We start from the raw sequence: 21,918 nt of genomic DNA on the forward strand, positions 1-21,918 counted from the left end.
TTTAAAAGTTTTCCAGACTCAGTGTCAGGAGTTCTTCATACACCCTTGTGAGTCAGTCCTGATCACTCCTATAGCCAATTCTTTTCTTTTCTTTCTTTTTTTTTAAGATTTTATTTATTCATGAGAGACACAGAGAGAAAGAGAGGCAGAGACACAGGCAGAGGGAGAAGCAGGTCCATGCAGGGACCTGATGCGAGACTTGATCCTGGGACTCCAGGATCACGCCCTGGGCCAAAGGCAGGTGCTAAACTGCTGAGCCACCCAGGGATCCCCTATAGCCAATTCTTGTTCTGATTTCTGTTATTGTAGGTTAGTTTTGCTTATTTTTGAAATTAATGTAAATGGAATCATATAGCATATATTGTTTTGTATCCTGTTTCCTTCAATAGAATGTTTATGTAATTCATTGATGTATGAATATACCATATATCCATGCTATATATAATTATGCTATTCTGTTTAGTATCCATCATTTATTAAATAGGTAGGATAGGTTGTTAGGTTCTAAGTAAAAAGTGAGTTGCAGAAAAGTTTGTATAGCACCATGCCAGTTTTATTTTTAAGATAATGATTGGGGATCCCTGGGTGGCGCAGCGGTTTAGCGCCTGCCTTTGGCCCAGGGTGCGATCCTGGAGACCCGGGATCGAATCCCACGTCGGGCTCCCGGTGCATGGAGCCTGCTTCTCCCTCTGCCTGTGTCTCTGCCTCTCTCTCTCTCTCTCTCTCTGTGTGACTATCATTAAAAAAAAAAAAACTTAAAAAATTAAAAAAAAAAGAGAATGATTGTTGTATTCATGTATGTATGTGCATATATTTGTGTATGTTAATGATAGATGGGTAAATAGGTCAGATAGGTAGTTAGATTGATAGTTTGGTGTGGAAAAAGTTTTATGGTACATACAAAACAAGTACCAGTTGTTGCCTTTTGTGAAAAGATAGGGTATGGATGAGGTGGAAAATAGAATGTGGAAGGCCCAATTTTATAAACTTTAAAAAAGCCATGTAATTATGGGTATTTTGCCTTATGTTTTTTAATGTTTGTTTTTCAGTATTTTTTAAATGGGTAGATGGTGGAACATTCTTCTGCCAAATATTGCCTTTTTAAAAAAGTCAATAATAAAAATTAAAATAATTAATTTAAAAAATTTAAGTATTGCTTCCCCCCCCCCGTTCTTAATATCATTCTATTATGTCTTGAAGATTTTTTCTAATTGCATGGAGAAATGCATCCTTTAATTTAGTTCTCACCATTATACAATTGCTCCCCACTTCTCACACACAAGCATATTCTGCTCATTATGGTTTTTCATGGATGTTGTCTGTACGTGTGTGTGTGTGTGTGTGTGTGTGTGTGTGTAGATAGCTGGCTGTTTTAATCAACCCTGCTCCCCTGACTCCCAATTTATTTTCTTTAAGAGGTCTTTTAAAAGTCCTAGTAATTGTTTACTAAGTATAGAACTTTTAAGCAAGTGAGATATGATTTATTTAGGCAAGTGACTAGCTTTTCAGTATTTGTAGTGACTGTTTTAAACTCCTAAGGATGTCTCATTTTTGATGACTGATGCAAATAATTAGAATTGGTCTTAGATATAGATTTAACTTGTAAACTTCTAAGGAGTCCATGAAATCAACTTGAAAAAAATGAAAGTGTATTTAAGTGTATCATACCTTGTTATTTGTTAGTTACTGTAATTCATAATCAAATCCATGCATACTAATATCATTAGTAAAGAACAAAATAAGTATAAAAATAAAATATTAAATCATTAACATATTACCATCAAAAAACCCCAGCATTTAAAAAAATATTATGACTATAATGATGTAGCTATTCTCCAAAGATAGCCATGAGTTATGCTTCTCATTATTTATATTCTTCTGTAGACCCATCCCCTAGAGTTTGGGCTAGCCCTCTGATGACTTGATTTGACTATTTGTGCAGAAGGTGTTACTGTATTACTTCCGAGGGTAGTTTGTAAGCGGCCTGGCAGCTTTTGCTTGAGTCACTTGGAATATTTGCTTTGGGTGAAGTTAGCTACCATTTAAGAAGTCCAGTGTCCTTTAGATTTTCATGTTGTAAGGAAGCTGAAGCTAGATACACAAAGAGGATCATGTAAGGAATGAGAGGGGGAGAGAGAGAGAGAGAGAGAGAGAGAGAGAGACAGAGATGCTTATCAGTTCACCTTCATGTTCCAGTCATCTTGGCTGATGGATCTGACATGAGTGATGAAACCATCTTGAATCTCTAGCTCACATGAGACTTCAGATGGTTCTAGCCCCAGCCATTTGACAGTAGCTACATGAGAGAGACTCAGGCAAGAACTACCCAGATGAGTCCAGGTATGAAATTATAAGAGGTAAAAATAGATTGTTGTTTTGGAGTAGTTCTACTGCAATAAACAACTGGAACAGTTATTATCAACTACAATTTGCTTTAAATTATTTTAATATGGAGATTGAATGCCAAGATACCTTGCTCATGCTTACTGTTTGACATTTTTCTTGATGACAGTATTTTGGACCAAAGGATACTGATGTAGATGTTTGACACAGATTGTAGATAAAGAGTTGTTCCAAGGTTGAGAACCCAAACTCAGCCTGATCCAACCTGGAGCATTTAAGGCTACTAGGAAGCTTTAAAGAGCAATGAATCACACCTCAGGGACCCATCAGTATTATGGGGATCCAGGTTGAATTTCAAGTATTTCCTATTTATAGTTACATGAAAGAACAACATAAGATGAGAGAATTTACTTTAAGAGAATTTTAATAATTATAAGCCTTTCATTCCTTCCTCTTCATTTATTTTATCTTTTCCTACTTTAGATTGTATTTTTGTGGCCTAGAGTAGTACTTAATAAAGTTAGGCTTCTAGTGGAAAGGTGAGATTTGTAGCAAAGATGATTTTTAAGTTCCTTTGTACCTTCCAGATAGAAGAAAACATGAATCGCCTGATGTCAGAGACTGCTGGTGTTTCTTGATTACTAACTCTTTGACCTCAAGTTCACTCAAGTTTAGTATATTAGGCATAATGCATTCAAGCTCATTTTCTAAGATATCTTTCATGTTTTATCAACTGCCAGGTGGACTTTTGAGCATTTTGGTGGAAATCTGGTTAAAGTAGTCGTAATTATCAACTGCCTGAAGTGCTTATCTGGTATTTTAAAGAATATTAATAAGGTCACATTTAATTTGGGAGATTTCACATGTGCAAAATGTTCGTGTCTTATATTTTCATTTATTTCCCTAGCCATTTGTAGGCTAATGTACTCTCATATCATATTTGAGAACTAAATATTTGTTTATAGTCTAACGTTAATATAGCATGTAACTTTTTATAGTTAAATGTCCTACGCAATTTTGGTCTGAAATAACAAACATTGCACATTAATCTTGAATGCATATGAATTGAAAAGTAAATTATAGGTATTATAAAATGTATTAAAGAAGTGGTAAATGTTTTAAAATATACTGATTAGGATTTGTAAATATTATAGCCAAGGTGTGCATTGGCAGTAGCTTCCAAAAATCAAAGACAAATTTGAAAGCCTTTTCATATTTTTCACTTAATAAGCCAATTTATAGATTATGGCTTATATTGAAAGCTAAAAAAACAAATTACATTTTGGTGATTCTAACAAAAACTTAATAAGAGGGCATTGCTTTAAAAATGACACAATTCACCAGTTATTTGGTAAGACTAGCATAATCATAAATTTCCCATCCATGCTTTTTCCAAAAATACTAACCCATATTGTTCTCTCTGGACCTGTTGTAAGGATGACTAATCCAACTGCTGAAGTTTCCCTTTATGTGTTTGATGGAACACTTGGCTTGCTGGACTACAGCTGTGTGTTTATGTGCAGTGCACACCTGCAGGGCCTGACAAATAGCTGTAGTATGCAGAGGATACAAAATTACCCTGGCAGTGCTGCACATAAGGAAGTTTCTGTTTTGAAGTCCATATGTGTGTGTGCTTGAGATGCCAGCTGGTGTATTTATGTTGCATGCACAGATGTAAAACTGCCAACTGATTTTATACCAAATAAAGTCTAATCTTTTTATATGTACTTTGTGTCAAAGTTATGAAGTGGTACATAAGAATGTTCTCACGACTTATGTCTTTTAAAATAAAAGGTGCTATTAAAAATATGAACTCTTCACACGACTAGGAAAGAGGGTAGTGACATACATAGATGTTATTTCTTAACTATTATCTTTGTGTGGAAGAATGTTATTATTGCCATATCATTATATAAATAAAGGATTGATTGATTATAATCAGTAATGATATATATCCTTTTTTTGTGGCTGGAGTTAAGGCTGTATTTAATCCAATCTATGAATACTGAAATGTGAAAGCTACATTTATATATTTACTTAACCTGAAGGTTTTTTCCTTTCTCTAGTATCAGTATACTTACTTTTAGCAAGCTGAAATGATAGTTTTGGGTGACATTTTTGCCATTGCATTTAAGTTTGTTCTGAAGAAATATTGATATTTAAGGGGATAATGTTTTTTAAGTTTAGGGAAATTTAAACAGCATGAAAACAGTAGAAAAGTCATTCTGAAGAAGTTTTAAAGGAATCAGGGTTTTGGTTTCTTTTAATATGTTACCTCTAACTAAATGAATATGTGTTTTATTTAATGTGTCAATTCTAAACAATAATAATTTGATAGTTTGGAAAATTGATCTTCAGATTAATACTTGCAAATTAGACTTCTCATGTCTGTTACTTAACTGCAGATTTATTTTAGAGTTGGAATTCTTTTTTCTGACTAGTGTTTGATATAGTCATTTCCTCAAAGAAAGGATATAGTCATTTCCTTGAAGAACTTACCAGCTAATGAATTTTTTGTATTTCTAGTATTAATGGGCATGGCATGTTTCAATTTACTTTTTAAAAGTACTGACTTTTACTATGTTTGAAATATGTGTACAAATTAAGATGGTTTTTAAGACATTGTACACTGAGAACTGGTTATCTGAATGGTTTTATTTTGCTTTTGCTTTACTTATAATTTCTAACGGTTTTTCTCCATCTATTTGATCTGTTTGATTTATAAATAATTGTAAGGAGAGAAAAAGGAATTCAAGTGCTTATCTAAAATTCTTAATTTTAATTATAAAAATTTAATATAAAAATATGTTGGCTTATTCTAACCAATTTTGCATTTGAAACATGCTGAATGTGTGCCTCACATATGTACGTCTAAATATATTAATTGATTCTTCTGGCATTGACATGTTTGTTTTGACTTTATATTTGTAGAACTGCCTTGTGATAGTTCCTTATTTGATTATATTTGTGCTGATGTTTTCTATACCTTACTAATTATTCATTGTTATTGATAATACTAAACTTGTAAGTATTTTTATTAATGTCTTTATTTTTATTAAGTAGCACACTTGTAGGTATGATTCCTCTTTCTTGAGTAGTAGGTATTACTTTGTCATGAAAGGATATGCTTTGCTTTTATTTCTGGCATGACTTTACTTAAACTCTATCATCTGATTTCAACAAATGTGAGAAGGGTCTTAGCTTTTAGAATTGTCCTTTAGTCTTAAAAGTATGAATTTTAGGGGCACCTGGGTGGTTCAGTCGGTTAAATATCCGACTCTTGATTTCAGCTCAGGTCATGATCTCAGGTCCTCGAATTGTGTCCTGTGTGTTGGGCTTGCACTCAGTGGGGAGTCTGTTGGAGATTCTCTCCCTCTCCCCACTCAAATAAATAAATGAATACATCTTTTTTTAAAAAAGTATGAATTTTGATTGAGTCAGGCTTCTTAATTCATGAAGACTGCTTCATCTGGAGTAAGTTATATAATGAGACAGAAAGATGCAATAGAAACCAAACCGTATCTCCTGATGGCTAAACCTGAGTGATAGAATGGTCTGGCACAGTGTACAATTAATCACACAGCAGAAGTACATCAAGAGACTAGGAAATTCCCAAAAAAGAGCAGAAAGGTAGTGTAGTATAGTTGTATGAACTCTTGTTAAGGAGACAAACTATAGCCTCATTGCTCACAATTGTGACATTAGGTTAGTTTCCTAGAATCATAGTTGAGTTTTTCCACAAGGAAAAGGGAATAGTAATTCTATTTTAATAAAGTTGATGTATTAATAAGGTGATAGACATAAAACTTCCTAAGGTTAGGATGTGGAGCTTGTAGAATAAATGTTGACTTTTTTTTTTTTTTATGGCAGTAGTGGTAGGAATTTGAAATTAATTATGTAGGAAATAAAAGATATATGTAAAATTAACTCAGAAAAGAATAGAAACAGGAAATATTGTTAATAAATAAAAGATTAATTATAAATAAAAGAATATTTTAAAAACCAAACCTTGAATTTTTACAGCTATAAGAACTTTTATTACTCATTTGAGAGATTATGTTCCATACATTGTTTGGTTATTTAGTGCTAGGGCCAACTTCTTTTAGTAGGGTATCACTTCAAACACTGGGGCCGCCGCTGCAGGTTGCAAGCACATGATTGAAGGCTTCTAGTTCTCAGCTCATGCCCAGATGTCTTTCAATAACTATAGCCAGTAATTTCTTCAAATTGCTCACTTTATCAGCAGCACATGTCATCAATCCTGAAGTGGTTGCTCAAGTCAAACTGCAGAATCTTTAGCTTACAGACGCAGCTGCAAACAGGTGAACAGGCAGAAAGTAATTTGTGCAGCTTGGTGGCTGTCAGACGAAAGACAGACAATCTGTGTTTAAAACAGATTGCAGGCCCTGTATGGGCCAGACAAAAGGGATTTCTCCAACTGCAAATAATTCCAAGGTTAACATATTTTCCTTTCTGCCATTAGGTGATTTGTTAAAATTGGAAACAATGAACATTATAAATCTACACAGAAACTGGAGACAAGATGAAAGAGAAAATCAGATCACTAAATAGGTTTACATTTGTCTTTCCAAAGAAGTACAACTGGCATTCATATAAATTATTTTCTCACAAATTAAGCCAAGTTATAAAATAATTCTTTGAAATTTACAAGGTTATAAATGAAGCAAGTTGCATTAAGAATTGCTGATATTAAAAATAATGAAGCCTGAGCCAGTAGAGTTTTTATAAATATTTTGATTTCTAGAGTTGTTACTTTGTGATTGTTACAGTTGGCTTTTTGCAAATATTACTTAGTGTTTCCCAGATAGTTTATTAATGTAAAGATCAAAAGAAGCATTGAGAGATACTATCAAACTTTTCAGCATGTAAGGATATATCATGGTTACAGAACAAAAATTCTTGAGAATTTATGAATTAAATAAGTTTCCCACATTTTATTTTCCTGTGGTTATTGGCACATAGCTCTGAAAGATATCTTCATCTATTTGTAAGATAGTTGCATTTTAGAATGTTCCACAATTGCATTAAGAATATTCATTTTTGTCCATGTGTCTTAAAATTGATAAACTGTGTTATGATACCTAAATCGTCAGTGTATTTATTACTCATTAGTATTTGTCCGTATAAGTGCTTACTAAAATAAACAGGAAGCACTATATTACATTTAGCTTTATGAGTACTTCATCATGAAAGACCTCTGTTACTATCTACCTGAGCTCATGTCTCTGATCCAGAGAGCAACTCTAAATGAATATGACTGATTTATTCTCTCATTCTCTGGGTCTCTTGTGCTTTCGTTCATGTTTCATAATCATTTTAGTGTTGTCGTAATTGTTTTTAGTGGTTAATGAATCATTGTTATGTAGTGTTTAAGTACATAGCCTTCAGTGTCAAACTGGATTCAAGTCCCAGTTCAGTCATTTTGTGTGTGACCATGGACAGGGTACTGAATCTCTCCAGTTTTGTTTTTCACTGATGATAGTGCCATTTATGTAACTCATACTGTTTTCATGATATTTCAGGAAAAGTAATATAGACCATCGTGCATGATACCCTGCATTATATTTGAAAGTCCAGTATACCTTTGCTATTTTCTGCTAGAATTTTAAACATCCTGTGGAGAGGGAATGTGTTTGTCTTGTGCCTCGCTGCTGCCTAAGCATTCATCATCATGCATTGAACTGTAAGAATGTAACGAGTCGGGATCCCTGGGTGGCGCAGCGGTCTAGCGCCTGCCTTTGGCCCAGGGCACGATCCTGGAGACTCGGGATCGAATCCCACGTCGAGCTCCCTGCATGGAGCCTGCTTCTCCCTCTGCCTATGTCTCTGACACCCCCCCCCCCCCCGTGACTATCATGCATAAATAAATAAAATCTTTAAAAAAAAAGAATGTACGAGTCAGAATGAATTTATAATTAGTTCTATAAATTTCAGAGTCCATTTTGCTGACTTTTTTGTAGTGGTAATAGTCTTTCTTTGCCAAATACTTTGACTTTAGAGATTAGAACAATTATGATATATTTTTTTGAGTATAGAGAAAATGAAGGGATATGAGTATTTTAATTTTTTCTTATTCAGTTTAACCAACACTAAGAAATTATTCTGAACTATAGTTCTTTTTCATATGTCATTGATTTTCTTTCAGCATCATTGAAATGTAATTGACAAAGTTGTAATATTTGATACATTGTATTTTTAAAATATTTTATTTATTTGAGAGAGAGTGCACAAGTAGAGGGAGGAGCAGAGGGAGAAGCAGACTCCTACGGACTGGGGAGCCCAATTCAGGGCTTGACCCTAGGACGTTGGGATCATGACAGAGCCAACTGGCAGATGTTTAACTGGCTGTGCCACCCAAGCGCCTTTGCTATATTGTATTTCTGAAAATCACAATGATTTGATAAATACATTATGAAAGGATTAATTAACACATCTATCACACTTATTTTTATCTGGAGAGACATTTAAATTCTACTGTTGGCAAATTTGAATTCTATAATAATTCTCAATTATTCTCAATTCTTGTTACTACCATGTTATGTACATTGGATCCCTAGACTTTATTCATCCTTTAGCTGAAAGTTTGTGTCTATTTGCAATTTCTCCCTGTGTCTACCACCCAGCAACCACTTTTTTACTGTTTCTTTGAGTTTAACTTTTTTTTTTTTTTTAAAGATTCCATATTTAAGTGATACTTTGCAGTATTCCTCTTTTTTTCTCTGGCTTATTTCACTTAGCATAATGCTTCCAAGTTCTATCCATGTCATTATAAACAGGACTTCTTTCTTTCTTGTGGCTGAATAATATTCCTATATATAATACATATACACCACATCATCTATATCCACTTACCCATTGATGGACACTTTTGTTGTTTCCATATCATGACTATTGTAAATAATGGTGTGAGGAACATGTTAATACAGATTCAAATATCATTGATTTGTAATGCCAGATTATTTTATGAGTATAAGCCTTTTGGTCTCCATAGTGACCTACCATTGTTCCTGTTCCTCTCCATTTTTAGGTCAAAAATTGAGGGTATAAGCATACAAATACTAACTTTCAGTCTTGTAGGTTTCTCATATCAAAACCTCTTTGCCTCGAGAGCAGTAGTTAGAGCTTCTAAAATACACTGATGTGCAGGTTCCCACCAGACCTCTTATTTTGAAATCCCTGAGGGTAGGGATTGGCCATTTTAAAACAAAAAACTCCATGTCAATATAACATGGTCCAGGCTTGAGAACAACTGCTCTAGAACAGAGATTGGCAAAGAATGGCCCCTGGGCCAAATCTAGCCCACTGCTTGTTTTTCACCAGTACATAGCATGGTTATTTGGTTATTTGTTGAATTATTGCCTGTGGTCTATTGTGCTACAGTAATATGAGTTGAATAAGTGCAACAGCGACCTTGTGGGTCATAAAGCCTAAAATATTTGCTATCTGGCCCTCTACAGGAAACGTTTGCCACCTCCTGCTTTAGTTTTAAGTTCTGACTAACATAGCTTTGCCAATTTCCTAGCTTTAATGTCAGTCTTGATGTAATTGGTGAATTAGCTAGATTTTTGGTTATACTTTTATTTTTTCCTAATGGATTGTGAGATACTGGAGGACAGGCACTATATTTTATAGCTCTTTGAATACCTCAACACTTCATGTACTTAATTTTGCATAGTTGTGTCTAAGTACATGTTCATTAATTGATGCTAGCTATGGGCCTTCGGTCATTACATGAGGGTACCAGCAAGGGGCAGCATGGAGCTTTTGCCTTGCACAGTCAGTTATTTATTATTTACTCCTTCATCTGTAATATTACAATATATTAAAATAAATGTTACAGTATTTTACACCATTACCAAACCATAATTTTATAATTATGGCAAATATCCTAATTTTTAAAAATTTCTTTAATTCTCTTGAATCTAAATTATTCCTTTTATCATTTGCACTTAAGTTTCTGATCTGTCCCAGCTACAAAATAGCATGCTATGTTTTCATCATCACTATTTAAAATATTTGTCTTCATTCCTCTTCAGGAACTTTTAGTAATGACTGGGATATTTATGTCTTGGAAATATTTTGGGGTCTGGCAAGTAGGAGATCGATCCAACTTTAGTTTGGCCCTACTTCCAGGCTTTGAATTGGTCAAAGTTAGCTTTGCTTTTGTTACTAGTGTGGTTAAAATAATTTTTTAATTGTAGGTGGCTTAAGAGAGAAAACAGACATGAAGGCAACCCATCTATGCTTCTGTTTTATTCCCCTGGAATTATGTATTCAACTAGTTTTCAACTATTACTGCACAAAGTTTGTCAAGCATTGTCTTAGCATTTGTTTCCCAATTATAGTTAGTACACATACATATGTTATATATTTATTAAGGAAGTAAGATCACCATCTTTAAAAGATTTTTGCATTTGAGTTGTTGAATACTCATTTTATGAGTATGTTATTTAGGGCAGGGAAAAATACAAGGCACTCAGGCAGGTTGCTGACTGCAGTCCAAATGACTGATCAGAGAGTCTTTATATGCATCGGTAATGTGTTGTGCAATATAAGCTGAAATATATTCCACAAGGGAGGAAAACGGAATAGGTTACATACGCTGTTCCTAAGTGCAATGAATATAAAACTCCATTACTCACTTTAGGCAGGTGCTTTTTATATGAGGCTTTAAAGAAATATAGAACTGCTGGTGAAATGATTGGTTTGTACAGACACCACTTAGCTTCTAGTGCTTTGACCAGATAGAGGCTAAAAGTATTCCTGAAAACATTTCTTGAATGATTCAGGGATTGAAGGTTAATGTTCTCTTGGTGTAATAACCCATCAGTATATATATACATTATATATATAGTATATATACATTATATATATAGTATACAAAATTTGTCTCTGACTTGGTTATGAAGAATTATTTTTCAGAGATGGGAATAATGTTCAAGTTTTTCTTTAGTAATAATAAAGAAATGCCACTTACCAAATTTCTTCCCAAGATATGTGTATTTAAAAATGTTTTTGAAGAACTACTTAATATTTCTTTGTAGTTTTTAGTATTCTTCAAGAACTTTAGATTGTTTTTTAAAGCATAATTGGGTGAACTTTTGGAATATAATATAAAATACTTCTTTTAGGTAGCTGTGCAGTTAGTTGATGAGTATCATGAAGAATGAAAAAGTATTTTAATTAGTCCATAAAGATTTATAGTGGGCCCACCCATACAAGTACCTATATTTCTCTTTTCTTCAACTTTTTTTTTTTTAAGATTTTTAAAATTTATTCATGAGAGAGACACAGAGAGAGGCAGAGACATAGGCAGAGGGAGAAGCAGGCTCCCTGCAGGGAGCTGATGCAGAACTTAATCCTGGACCCCAGGATCACTCCCTGAACCAAAGGCAGATGCTCAGCTGCTGAGCCACCCAGGCGTCCCTCCTTAAGCTCTTATAACAGGCACCTGCTTGTAATTGAAACACTGAACATTCTTCCACAAATGAATATTCATAAACATAAACTAAAAGGGAGAATGAAGGGTAATAAATAGGTGTTGTTCATATTTATTTGAGGTTTTAAGTATGTGAACCAGTTTCTTTTTTAACTGTCCTAGATTGATTGATTGATTTCTCTCTCCTCTCTTTCTCTCTGTTAAGACAGAGGTAAAATTTACATTATATACAGTAAAAAGTTTTGAAGTGTACAACAATATGTAGTGTATTTGCAATGTTATATAAATGGCAACTCTGTCTGGTTTAAAAATCTTTTTCATCACTGTATAAAAACACCCATACCCTTTAAATAGTCACTTTTCATTCCCTCCTCTGCCTCATATCCTGGTAACTTGTAATTGCTTTCTGTTTCTGTATTTTACCTATTCTGAACATACCATATAAAAGGAATCATGTAATATGTTTTGGTGTTCACTTTTTTTTTCTCGGCAGAATACTCAGGAGATTAAATTGTTGTGTATATCAGTAGTTAATTTTCATTGCTGCATCACATGCTATAGCATCCATGCTATAGATACATCACAATTTGTTTAGCTGTATAGCCTTTGAAGGATGTATGGGTTGTTTCCAGTTTTTGGCTATTACTTATAAAGCTGCTGTAAACATTTTGTGTACTTGTTTTTGTGTGAACATAGTTTTCATTTATCTGAGATAAATACTCAGGAATGTGATGTGGGCTATATGGAAGTTGCATGTTTAGTTTTGAAAGAAGCTGCCAAACTGTTTTCAAGAATGGCTTAACCATTTTACATCCTCACCATCAATGTATACATGGTCCATTTTTTCCACATACACATCAGGATTTGATTTTGTCAGTATTTAATTTTAGTTGGTTGGGTAGGTGGGTAGTGAGTGATAACCTCATTGTGGTCATAATTTCTGTTTCCTTGATGGCAATACAAATGATGTTGAATATCTTTCTAGATGTTTATTTGCTATCTATATATCCCTTTAGTGAAATGGCTGTTTATGTTTTTGCCCATTTTCTAACTGGGTTGTTTATGTTTTTACTGTTGAGTTTTGAGAATTCTTTATGTATTCTAAATACTAGTCCTTTTTCAGATATGTAGTTTACAAGTGTCTTTTCTCAGTCTGTAGCTCTCTTTTTCTTAAAAGGGTGTTATACAAAGCAAAATTTCTAGTTTTAATGAAACCTCAATTTTTCCTTTATGGATGATGTTTTTGTTGTTAAGTCAAGAAACTCTTTGCCTCTCACTAGATTGCAAATATTTTCTTCTGTTTTTTTCTTTTTTCCTGCATGTCTAGAGTTTTACATTTACACTTAAGTCCATGATTCATTTTGACATATTCTTTTTATACGGTACTAGATCTAGGTTGAGGTATATTTATTTTGCCTTTGGATGTCCACCTATTCCAGTGCTGTTGAAAGGCTATCTTTCCTTCGTTGAATTTCATTTGCAGCTTTGTCAAAAGTGTTTGGCATATGTGTGTGTTTCTGGATTCTCCATTCATTTTTACTGATCTGTCTGTTTATTCTTACACAAATACTGCATAGTCTTAATTATTGTAGCTATATAATAAATCTTGAAATAAGTAGACTGATTCTTCCCATTTTCTTTTTTTGGGAATTGTTTTCAACTATTTTAGTTCATTTGCCTTTCCATATATATTGTTGAGTCTTTGAGTCTATGAACGCTCACTCTGTCTCTTCATTTATGTAGATCATTGGTTTCTTACATCAGCAATTTATAATTTTCAGCATATAAATCCAAATACTTTAATTTTATTCCAATGTATTTCATTTTTTCAGTGATTTTAAATGTTATTGTATTTTTAATTTTAGCATGCACATGCATTCATTGTTAGTATATCTAAAGGCACTGATTTTTCTATTTTTGTTTAATACCCTACAATCTTAAACTTATTTTGGAATTTTAAAAAATATTCATTGGGCTTTTTATACTTGGTTATATCAACTGGACAAGATAGGGGTTTTTTCCCCCCTTTTCCATTTATATACCTCTTATTTCGCTCTTTTCTTGTTGCACTGGCTAGAACTTCCAGCAGTTTGTTGAATAACAGCACTGAGAGCTAACATCCTTGGCTTTCTTCCAATCTCAGTGCAAAGGCATTCAGTCTTTCACCAGTAAGTAGTTTTAGGTATTTTTGTAGTTGTTCTTTCTCATGTTAAGGAAGTTCCTCACCTTTCCTATTTCCTGGAAAGTTTTTTTATCAGGAATGGGTGTTGAATTTTGTCAGATGTGTTTTCTCCATCAATAGATACCATGATTTTTCTCCTTTAGTTTGTTAATATTGTAGATTCCATTTATTTTCCAATATTGAACTAAGTAACTATTCCTGGAAAAAACCCTATGTGATCATTATATATTACTTATATTTATACTCATGCAAACTCATTACTGTATTTTATTTTCTAACATTTTATTAAATATTTTCACATGTATATTGATAAAGAATATTTATATGTAGTTTTCCTTTTTTTGTGATTTCTTTGTTTTGGAATCAAGATAATTCTAACTTCATAAAATGAAATGGGAAGTGTTTCTTCTTCTGTGTCCTGAAAGAGGTTGTGTGGAAGGGATATTAATTCCCCTTTAAAGATTTGGTATAATTCTCTATCTGTCCCTGGAGTTTTACTTTTTGATAGTATTTTTGTTTGTTTTTTGATTTATTGATGTATATCATCAAAGTTGTCAAAGTATTGTTTATGGTATTTTCTTATTAATTTTTGGATGTCTGCAGAGTTGGTGGTGGTATCCCATTTCATTCCTGATATTGGCTATTTATGACTTCTCTGTTTTTGTTTGTTAATCTTGGTAGAGGTTTGTTACTTCTATTGATTTTTTTTTTCTAAAGCTAGTTTAAATAAAATTCATCAATTTCTACTATCTTTATTCTACCTCTAATTGTTTTGGGTATATTTTGTTCTTCTTTTTCTACATTTTTGAGGTGAGAGCTTAGGATATTGACTGGAGACTTTTCTAATGTGTCCATTTAGTGCTATAATATTCCCTCTCTGTACTGCTTTAGTTGTGTTCCACAAATTTTGTTATGTTGTATTTTCATTCAATTCAGTGTATGTTTTTTATTTCCCTGAGTATTCCTTTTTGACTTGTGGGATATCTGGATCTGTCAATTTCCAAGTATTTGGAGATTTTCCTATTATCTTTTCTTACTGATTTCTAACTTGAATCTATTGTGGTGAATGAAAAAACTGTTAACTTCAATTCTTACAAATTTATTGAAGTTCATTTATGTCTCAGAATAGTATCTATTTTGTTGTATGTTCTTTAGGGTGTTAGAAAGAATGTATATTCTGTTGTTCTAAAATATCAAAAACTTATTGTTTGATAGTGTTTTTGACATCTTCTATATATTTGTTGATATTTTGTCCAGTTTTTCTATATGTTGAAAAGTTTCAAAGAGGTGTTGAAGTCTCCAAATAGAATTGTGAATTTATCTTTTTATCACCTATGAGCTATAGTTTTTGCAGCTGTGTTGTTGGTTTCATACACATTTAGGAATGCTATGTCTTTTAGGAGTATCTACTCTAGTATTTTTTGTTTTCTTAAGTGTCCTTTATCTGACCTTAATAAAACCATTCCTTTTTTTAAAAAATGAGATTGAATTCACATAACATATAACATTTAGTCACTTTAAAGTGTGCAGTTCAGGGGTTTTTATTATATTTGTAATGTGCAACCATTACCAGTGTCTAATTTTAGAATATATTTTATCACTCAAAAAAAAAAAAAACCCACGCCATATCCATTGATAGTACTTCCCTTCCTTCTTACCCTTGCCCTTGGTAACTTCTAATTTACTGTGTCTCTGGATTTAACTATTTTCAATATTTCCTGTAAGTGAAATCATTTAATATGTGACCTTTTCTGACTTACTTCAGTTAGCATATTTTCAAGGATCATCCATCTTGGAGCATGTATTGGCATTTCATTTGTTTTTATAGCTGAATAATATTTCATAACACTAGTACTCTACATTTTGTGTACCCATTCATTGGTAGACATGTGAGTTTCCACTTTTTAGCTAATTTTTTAAAAAAGATTTTATTTATTCATGAGAGACGCACAAAGAGAGGTGGAGACATAGGCAGAGGGAGAAGCAGGCTCACTGTGGGAACCTGATGTGGAACTTGATCCCAATACCACAGGATCATGCCCTGAGCCGAAGGCAGATGCTCAACCACTGAGCCATCTAGGCGTCCCTCCACTTTTTAACTATTAACAACAATGCTGTTAGGAGCAAACTTTTGTGTGGACATATGTTTTTCAATTTTCTTGTGTTTTACCTAAGAATGGAATTGCTGGGTGATATGGTATCTCTCTGTTTAACTTTTTGATGATTGCCAGATTGTTTTCCACAGCAGCTGTACTATTTTACATTCCCAGCAGCAATGTTTGAAAGTTTCAGTTTTTCTACATCTTTGGCCGTACTTGTTATTGTCTCTTTCTTTCTTTTAATAGTCATACTAGTTGATATGAAGTGGCATCTTACTGTGTTCTACTTTCTTTTGAGTAATATTTGTGCTATCTACCTTATTCTGCACTTTCACTTTCAGCTTGCTCACATGATTGTACTTGAAGTAAGTTTCTTTTAGACAGCATATAGTTGAATTATATTTTTAATTCAGTCTGCCAATCCTGTCTTTTAATTGCTAGATTATGACCATGTGACTATTGGTAGGTTAGGCCTTAAATCTGACATTTTAGTTGTTGGTTTTTGCTTTTCTTTTTTCACCTTCTTGTTGACTATTTAAACATTATTTAGAATTCCATTTTCATTTATGTGTAGTTATTTTTAGTATATCTTGTTGTGAACCTTTTGTTGGTGTACATTTCATATATCTAATTTATTACAGTCTAGTGATATTAGTACTTACCTTTATGTTTTTTACTCTCCCCTGTTTATAATGTAATTATCTTAAATATTTCCTCTATGTATATTGAGAACCACAATTAATATTTTTATTTTTGATTTAACATAAAACACAATTTAGAAAACTCAAGAAGGAAAGTCTTATATTTGCTCCGTTTTTGCTTATTGTGTTTTTCTTTTTTCCTAATATTCCAAAGTTCTTTATCTTATTCTTTCTTTTTGGAGGATTTATGGTAGTGTTCCTTTACGGTAGATCTGCTACTAAAATACTATTGCTTTCTGACTAAAAGTTCTAAACTTAGAAGTTCTACTAAATTAATAATAATATATCACAAAATTTCTTAGTTTTCCTTCATTTGAAAATGCCTGGTTTTCCACTTCAGTCCTGAAGGATATTTTCAACATTGAAAAATGTACCACTTATGAATAAAGCATCATTTCTCTTTTGCTCAAAGATTTTTTTTCCATTGTCTTAATTTTCAAAAGTTTCTCTATAATGTGTGTTTATTTATTTGGGTACTCTGTAAGCTCAGCTTTTTGATTTCAGGTTTATGTCTTTTGCCAAATTTGGACAGTTAAAAATATTTTTTAAAGACTTTTTAAATAAAGCAATTTTAGCATGAGTGTGGGAGACAGAGCATGAGCGGGGCGAGGGGCAGAGGGAGAAGTATACTCCTGCTTAACAGGGAACTCGACTAGGGACTCAATCCCAGAACCCTGGGATCCTGAGCCAAAGGCAGATCCTAACCAACTGAGCCACCCACGTGCCCCAAATTTGGTCAGTTTTTAGCCATTATTTCTTCAAGTACTTTCAGCTCTACCTTCCTCCTCTGGGACTCTGATGACATGCATGTTAGATTTTGTGTTATGATTCCATAGGTCCCTGTGATTCTATTCATTTATTTTTTTCTATTTTCTCTATAATTCAGATGAGGTAATTTTTATTGTTTTGTCTTCCAGTTTAGTGACTCTTTCCTTTGTCTCCTCCATTCTGGTATTAAACCTATCCACTGAGTTTCTTATTTCTGTTACTGCCTTTTCTGATTCTAAAATATCTATTTGATTCCTTTTTTATGCCATTTTCCTTCTCTACTCCTCTTACTATAAATTTCTATTTCTCTGTTAGATATTTTTATTTTTAAAAAGATTTATTTATTTATTTATTTATTTATTTATTTATTTATTTATTTATTTATTTTGAGAGAGAGTGAATGAGCCTAAGCAGTGGGGGAGGGGCAGAGCGAGAAGAAGAGAATTTTAAGCAGAATCTTTACTGAGCATGGAGCCCAGTATGAGGCTCAGTCTCATGACCCTGATACCATCACTGAGCTGAAACCAAGAGTCAGATGCTCAACCAGCTAAGTCACTCAGGTGCCCCTAGATCTATTTTCATGTATATTTAAAATTGCTTATTGAAATATTGTTAGGATGGATTTTTAAAAAAAGATTTTATTTATTTATTCATGAGAGACACAGAGAGAGAGAGGCAGGGGCATAGGCAGAGGGAGAAATAGGCTCCTTGCAGGGAGCCCAATGTGGGACTAGATCCTGGATCTCCAAGATCACTCCCTGAGCCGAAGGCAGATGCTCAACTGCTGAGCAACCTCAGTGTCCAGATGATGGATGTTTAAAGGCTTTTGTCAGATTAGTTCTAATGTCCCTATCATCTCTGTGGCTTCTATTGTCTTTCTTCGTTCAGTTGTTCAGTTTGAGATCTTTTTTTTTTTTTTAATATTTTATTTATTTACTCACGAGAGACACAGAGAGGGAAAGATGTAGGCAGAGGGAGAAGCAGACTTCCTACAGGGGAGCTCAATGTGGGACTTGATCCCAGGATCCCAGGATCATGCCCTGAGCCAAAGACAGACGCTCAACTGCTGAGCTACCCAGGGGTCCCGAGATCTTGGTTTTTAGCATAAGTCAGTTTTAATTGAAACCTGGATATTTTGGGTATTGTTTTCTGAGACTCTGGATGTTTTTTAAACATTGACCTCTCTTGGTGTTGGTGGGTGTGGGACAGTTTTTTTGCTGTGGTATTTGGCTGGAGTGGAACAGTTGTTATCTAAAAATTTTCTCTCTTGCTGGGATCTTCCTTTCTGGTCCTTTGGCTAAGGAAAACTGGGTTTCTGGAGAGGTTTTTAATTCTTTATCTATTGGCATTTCTGCATTACTGGGTTCTTCATCTTCAAGTTTGGTTTGTTTGTTTATTTATTTATTTATTTATTTATTTATTTATTTAAGAAGAAAGTACATGAGTGGTGACAGCAGAGGGGCAGAGAGAGAAGGGAGAAGCAAACTCCCTGCTAATCAGGGAGCCCGACTCTGGGCTCGATCCCAGGACCCTGAGGTCATGACCTGAGCTGAAGGCAGATGCTTAACTGACTGAGCCAAGTCTGGGATGAATTAGGCAAAAACATAACCTATGCACCTCACCATTATTTCTTTCTTTGGGTTCTGAGATGTCCCTAACTGGTCTGCCATTTTCTTTCTTTCTTTCAGAGTCGTTTTTTTCTTCTTTTTTTTTTTTTCTGTATACTATTGGTTTTTTAGTTGTACTTAGTTATCATGAGAAGTAGAGAAAAGTTTACCCTCTCTTTCTGGAAGTGGAACTGTTTATTTCTAGATACTTAATTTTAAAAGATATTTATTTGTTACTTTTTTATTAGAGTAAGAGTAAACGTGACCTTGAGAAGTCTTCTGTTTGTTGATGCTCCAATTTTTTTTCTTTCTTCTTTTTTTTTTTAAGCTTAACCATACCCAAGTTGTGTAACATGATATTTCACTCTGAATTTGGTTCTAGTAAAAACATTTGTTCTTTAGGGATGTGACTGGCACTGATTCATGAATAATTTCAAACTCAGTTCATGTGTAGATTGCATTATTTCTGTTCTTCCTTTCCTTGCACATATCTTTTAAGACTTTTTTTAGACTCCTGACATCTTCTATGATTTTATTTGTATATTTGTACTAATAATTGAAAAGTCTTAGTGATATATGTAAATTTATACATTTTAGTCTATCTCTTTGATAACATTTATAAGTTTGCATACCAGATTAGTAGTGTGTTCTTGTTATTGCCTGATTTTACCTACATTGATTACAGAGGATTATTTGTCTTTGGTATTTAAATGTAAAATCTTACTTAAGTTTCTAAACTTAGTAAGTCAATTTTTAGATTATATTTGAAGTTTTGCAAAATTTGATTTTTCTACATTAATGGTAATTTCTGTGTAATTTTGAATATTTTTTCATGCAGTTGTAACCATACTGCACGTATCATTTTATGTTCTATTGTCTAATAGTACTTAGTAAGTATATTTTATATACTTAAATATAAGCTAACATAGGTTTTTAATAATAATAGATAGGGATATTTCATAATCCACATACCAGTTCTCTTTATTGTATCTAAGTGTTTTCTGGTTTTTGCTGATATAATTAAATATTGCTAAAACCATTTTTTCTGTTTTTAGTTATTTTTTTGCAATAAATTCCAAGGATTAATTTGGTGATGGATTATAAACTTAAAAAAAATAACATACAGTATGTATTGCTTTCCCAAATAATTTCATGAATATATAATGTAACTGATAATGAAGGATTATGATTATTTTAATAAAGCCTTAACAACATTAAATATTATAGACTACATATACAAATGGTGCTTTACTTTTCCTTTAATTCACTTTTCTTTAGTTACAGCAAAATTGATCTTTTGTCTTGTATCTTTTTATTATTTGTATTTCCTCTTAGGTGAATTTGCTTTTGTATTCTTTAGCATATACTGATTCATTCATTCAGTTATCTAAGTACTTTTTTAAGTGATTAAGCTTTTAGTGTATTTGTCAAAAAACTTTTGAAAGTTTATGTAAATTCTTTGGCTTCTCCCTGTGAATATTTGTACAATCAAAATAAAACATGTTAAACTGTCAAAGAGGGCTATATTGACTTTTATTTATAACAGTAAATTTTCCCACAGGTTTCGTATATAGACACACCTCAGGAAAATTTTGGGTTTGGTCCAGGCCATGACAACAAAGCTAGTCAAATGAATTTTTTGATTCCCCAGTTCATGTGAAAGTTATGTTTATAATTCAGTCTGTTAGTGTGCAGTAGCCTTATGTCTAAAATATATATAGATATATATATATTTACATATACACACACTTTAAAGATACTTTATTGCTGAAAAAAGGTGATCACCATCTGAACTTTCAGCAAATTTGTTATCTTTTTGCTGATGGAGGGTCTTTCCTTGATGTTAATGGCTGCTAACTGATCAGGGTGTTGGTTAGGAAGGTTGGAGTGGCTTTGGCAATGACTTAAACAGCAAAGAAGTTTGCCCCATCGATTGACTCTTCCTTTCATGAGTGATTTCTCTGTAGCATATGATGCTGTTTGATAGCATTTTACCGCAGAACTTCTTTCAAAATTAAGTCAGTCTTTTCAAACTGTGCTGCTGTTTTATTAACTAAGTTTATGAATCCTTTCTTGTCATTTCAATAATCTTTACAACATTTTCACCAGGACTATCTTCTATTTTAGGAAACCACTTTTTTTGGCTCATCCATAAGAAGCAACTCTTCATTCATTAAAGCTATATCATGAGATTGCATCAATTCAGTTCCACTTTTAGGCTCCATTTCTCATTCTAGTTCCTCTTCCTATTTCAACCATACCTATCATTACTGCCTCTACTAAAGTCTTGAACTCTTCACATGAGGGCTACAATCAGCTTCTTTCAAATTCCTGTTAAAGTTGGTATTTTGACTCCTTCCATGAATCATGATGGGATTCTTAATGGCATCTAGAAAGAATGGTGAATCTTTCCAGGAGGTTTTCTTTTCTTTTCTTTTTTTTTTTTTTTTCCAGGAAGTTTTCTATTTATTTCTCTTTAACAGATCCATCAGATGAATCACTATCCATGGCAGCTGTAGCCTTTTGAAATATTTTTCTTAAATAATAAGACTTGAAAAGTTGAAATTATTCATTGATCCATGGGCTGCAGAATTGGTGGTGTGTTCGCTGGCTTGAAAATAACAGTGTTGTATATCCCCAGTAGAGCCCTTGGGTGACCAGGCACATTGTCAGTGAGCAGTAATATTTTTAAAAGCATTTTTTTCCTGAGCAGTAGGTCTCAACATTTAGTAAACCATGTTATAAACAGATATGCTTC

General features: G+C 33.2%; 1 protein-coding gene across 21 annotated transcripts in view; it reads left to right on the forward strand.

The window, feature by feature from the left end:
• Nucleotides 1-21,918, forward strand: part of VPS13B (vacuolar protein sorting 13 homolog B) — a 733,580-nt gene that overhangs the window by 179,848 nt on the left and 531,814 nt on the right. The window contains exon 18 of one of the 21 annotated variants that reach the window (XM_035714532.2): nucleotides 7,887-8,209. The exons of the other annotated variants lie outside the window; for them this stretch is intronic. Within the exon in view, the coding sequence (XP_035570425.1) occupies nucleotides 7,887-7,900 (14 nt within the window). The 3' untranslated portion in view covers nucleotides 7,901-8,209. Of the gene's footprint in view, nucleotides 1-7,886; nucleotides 8,210-21,918 lie in introns of those variants that run through there. 21 annotated transcript variants of the gene reach the window in all.

Source organism: Canis lupus, chromosome 13, assembly GCF_003254725.2.
Source record: "Canis lupus dingo isolate Sandy chromosome 13, ASM325472v2, whole genome shotgun sequence".
NCBI classification, from domain to species: domain Eukaryota; kingdom Metazoa; phylum Chordata; class Mammalia; order Carnivora; family Canidae; genus Canis; species Canis lupus.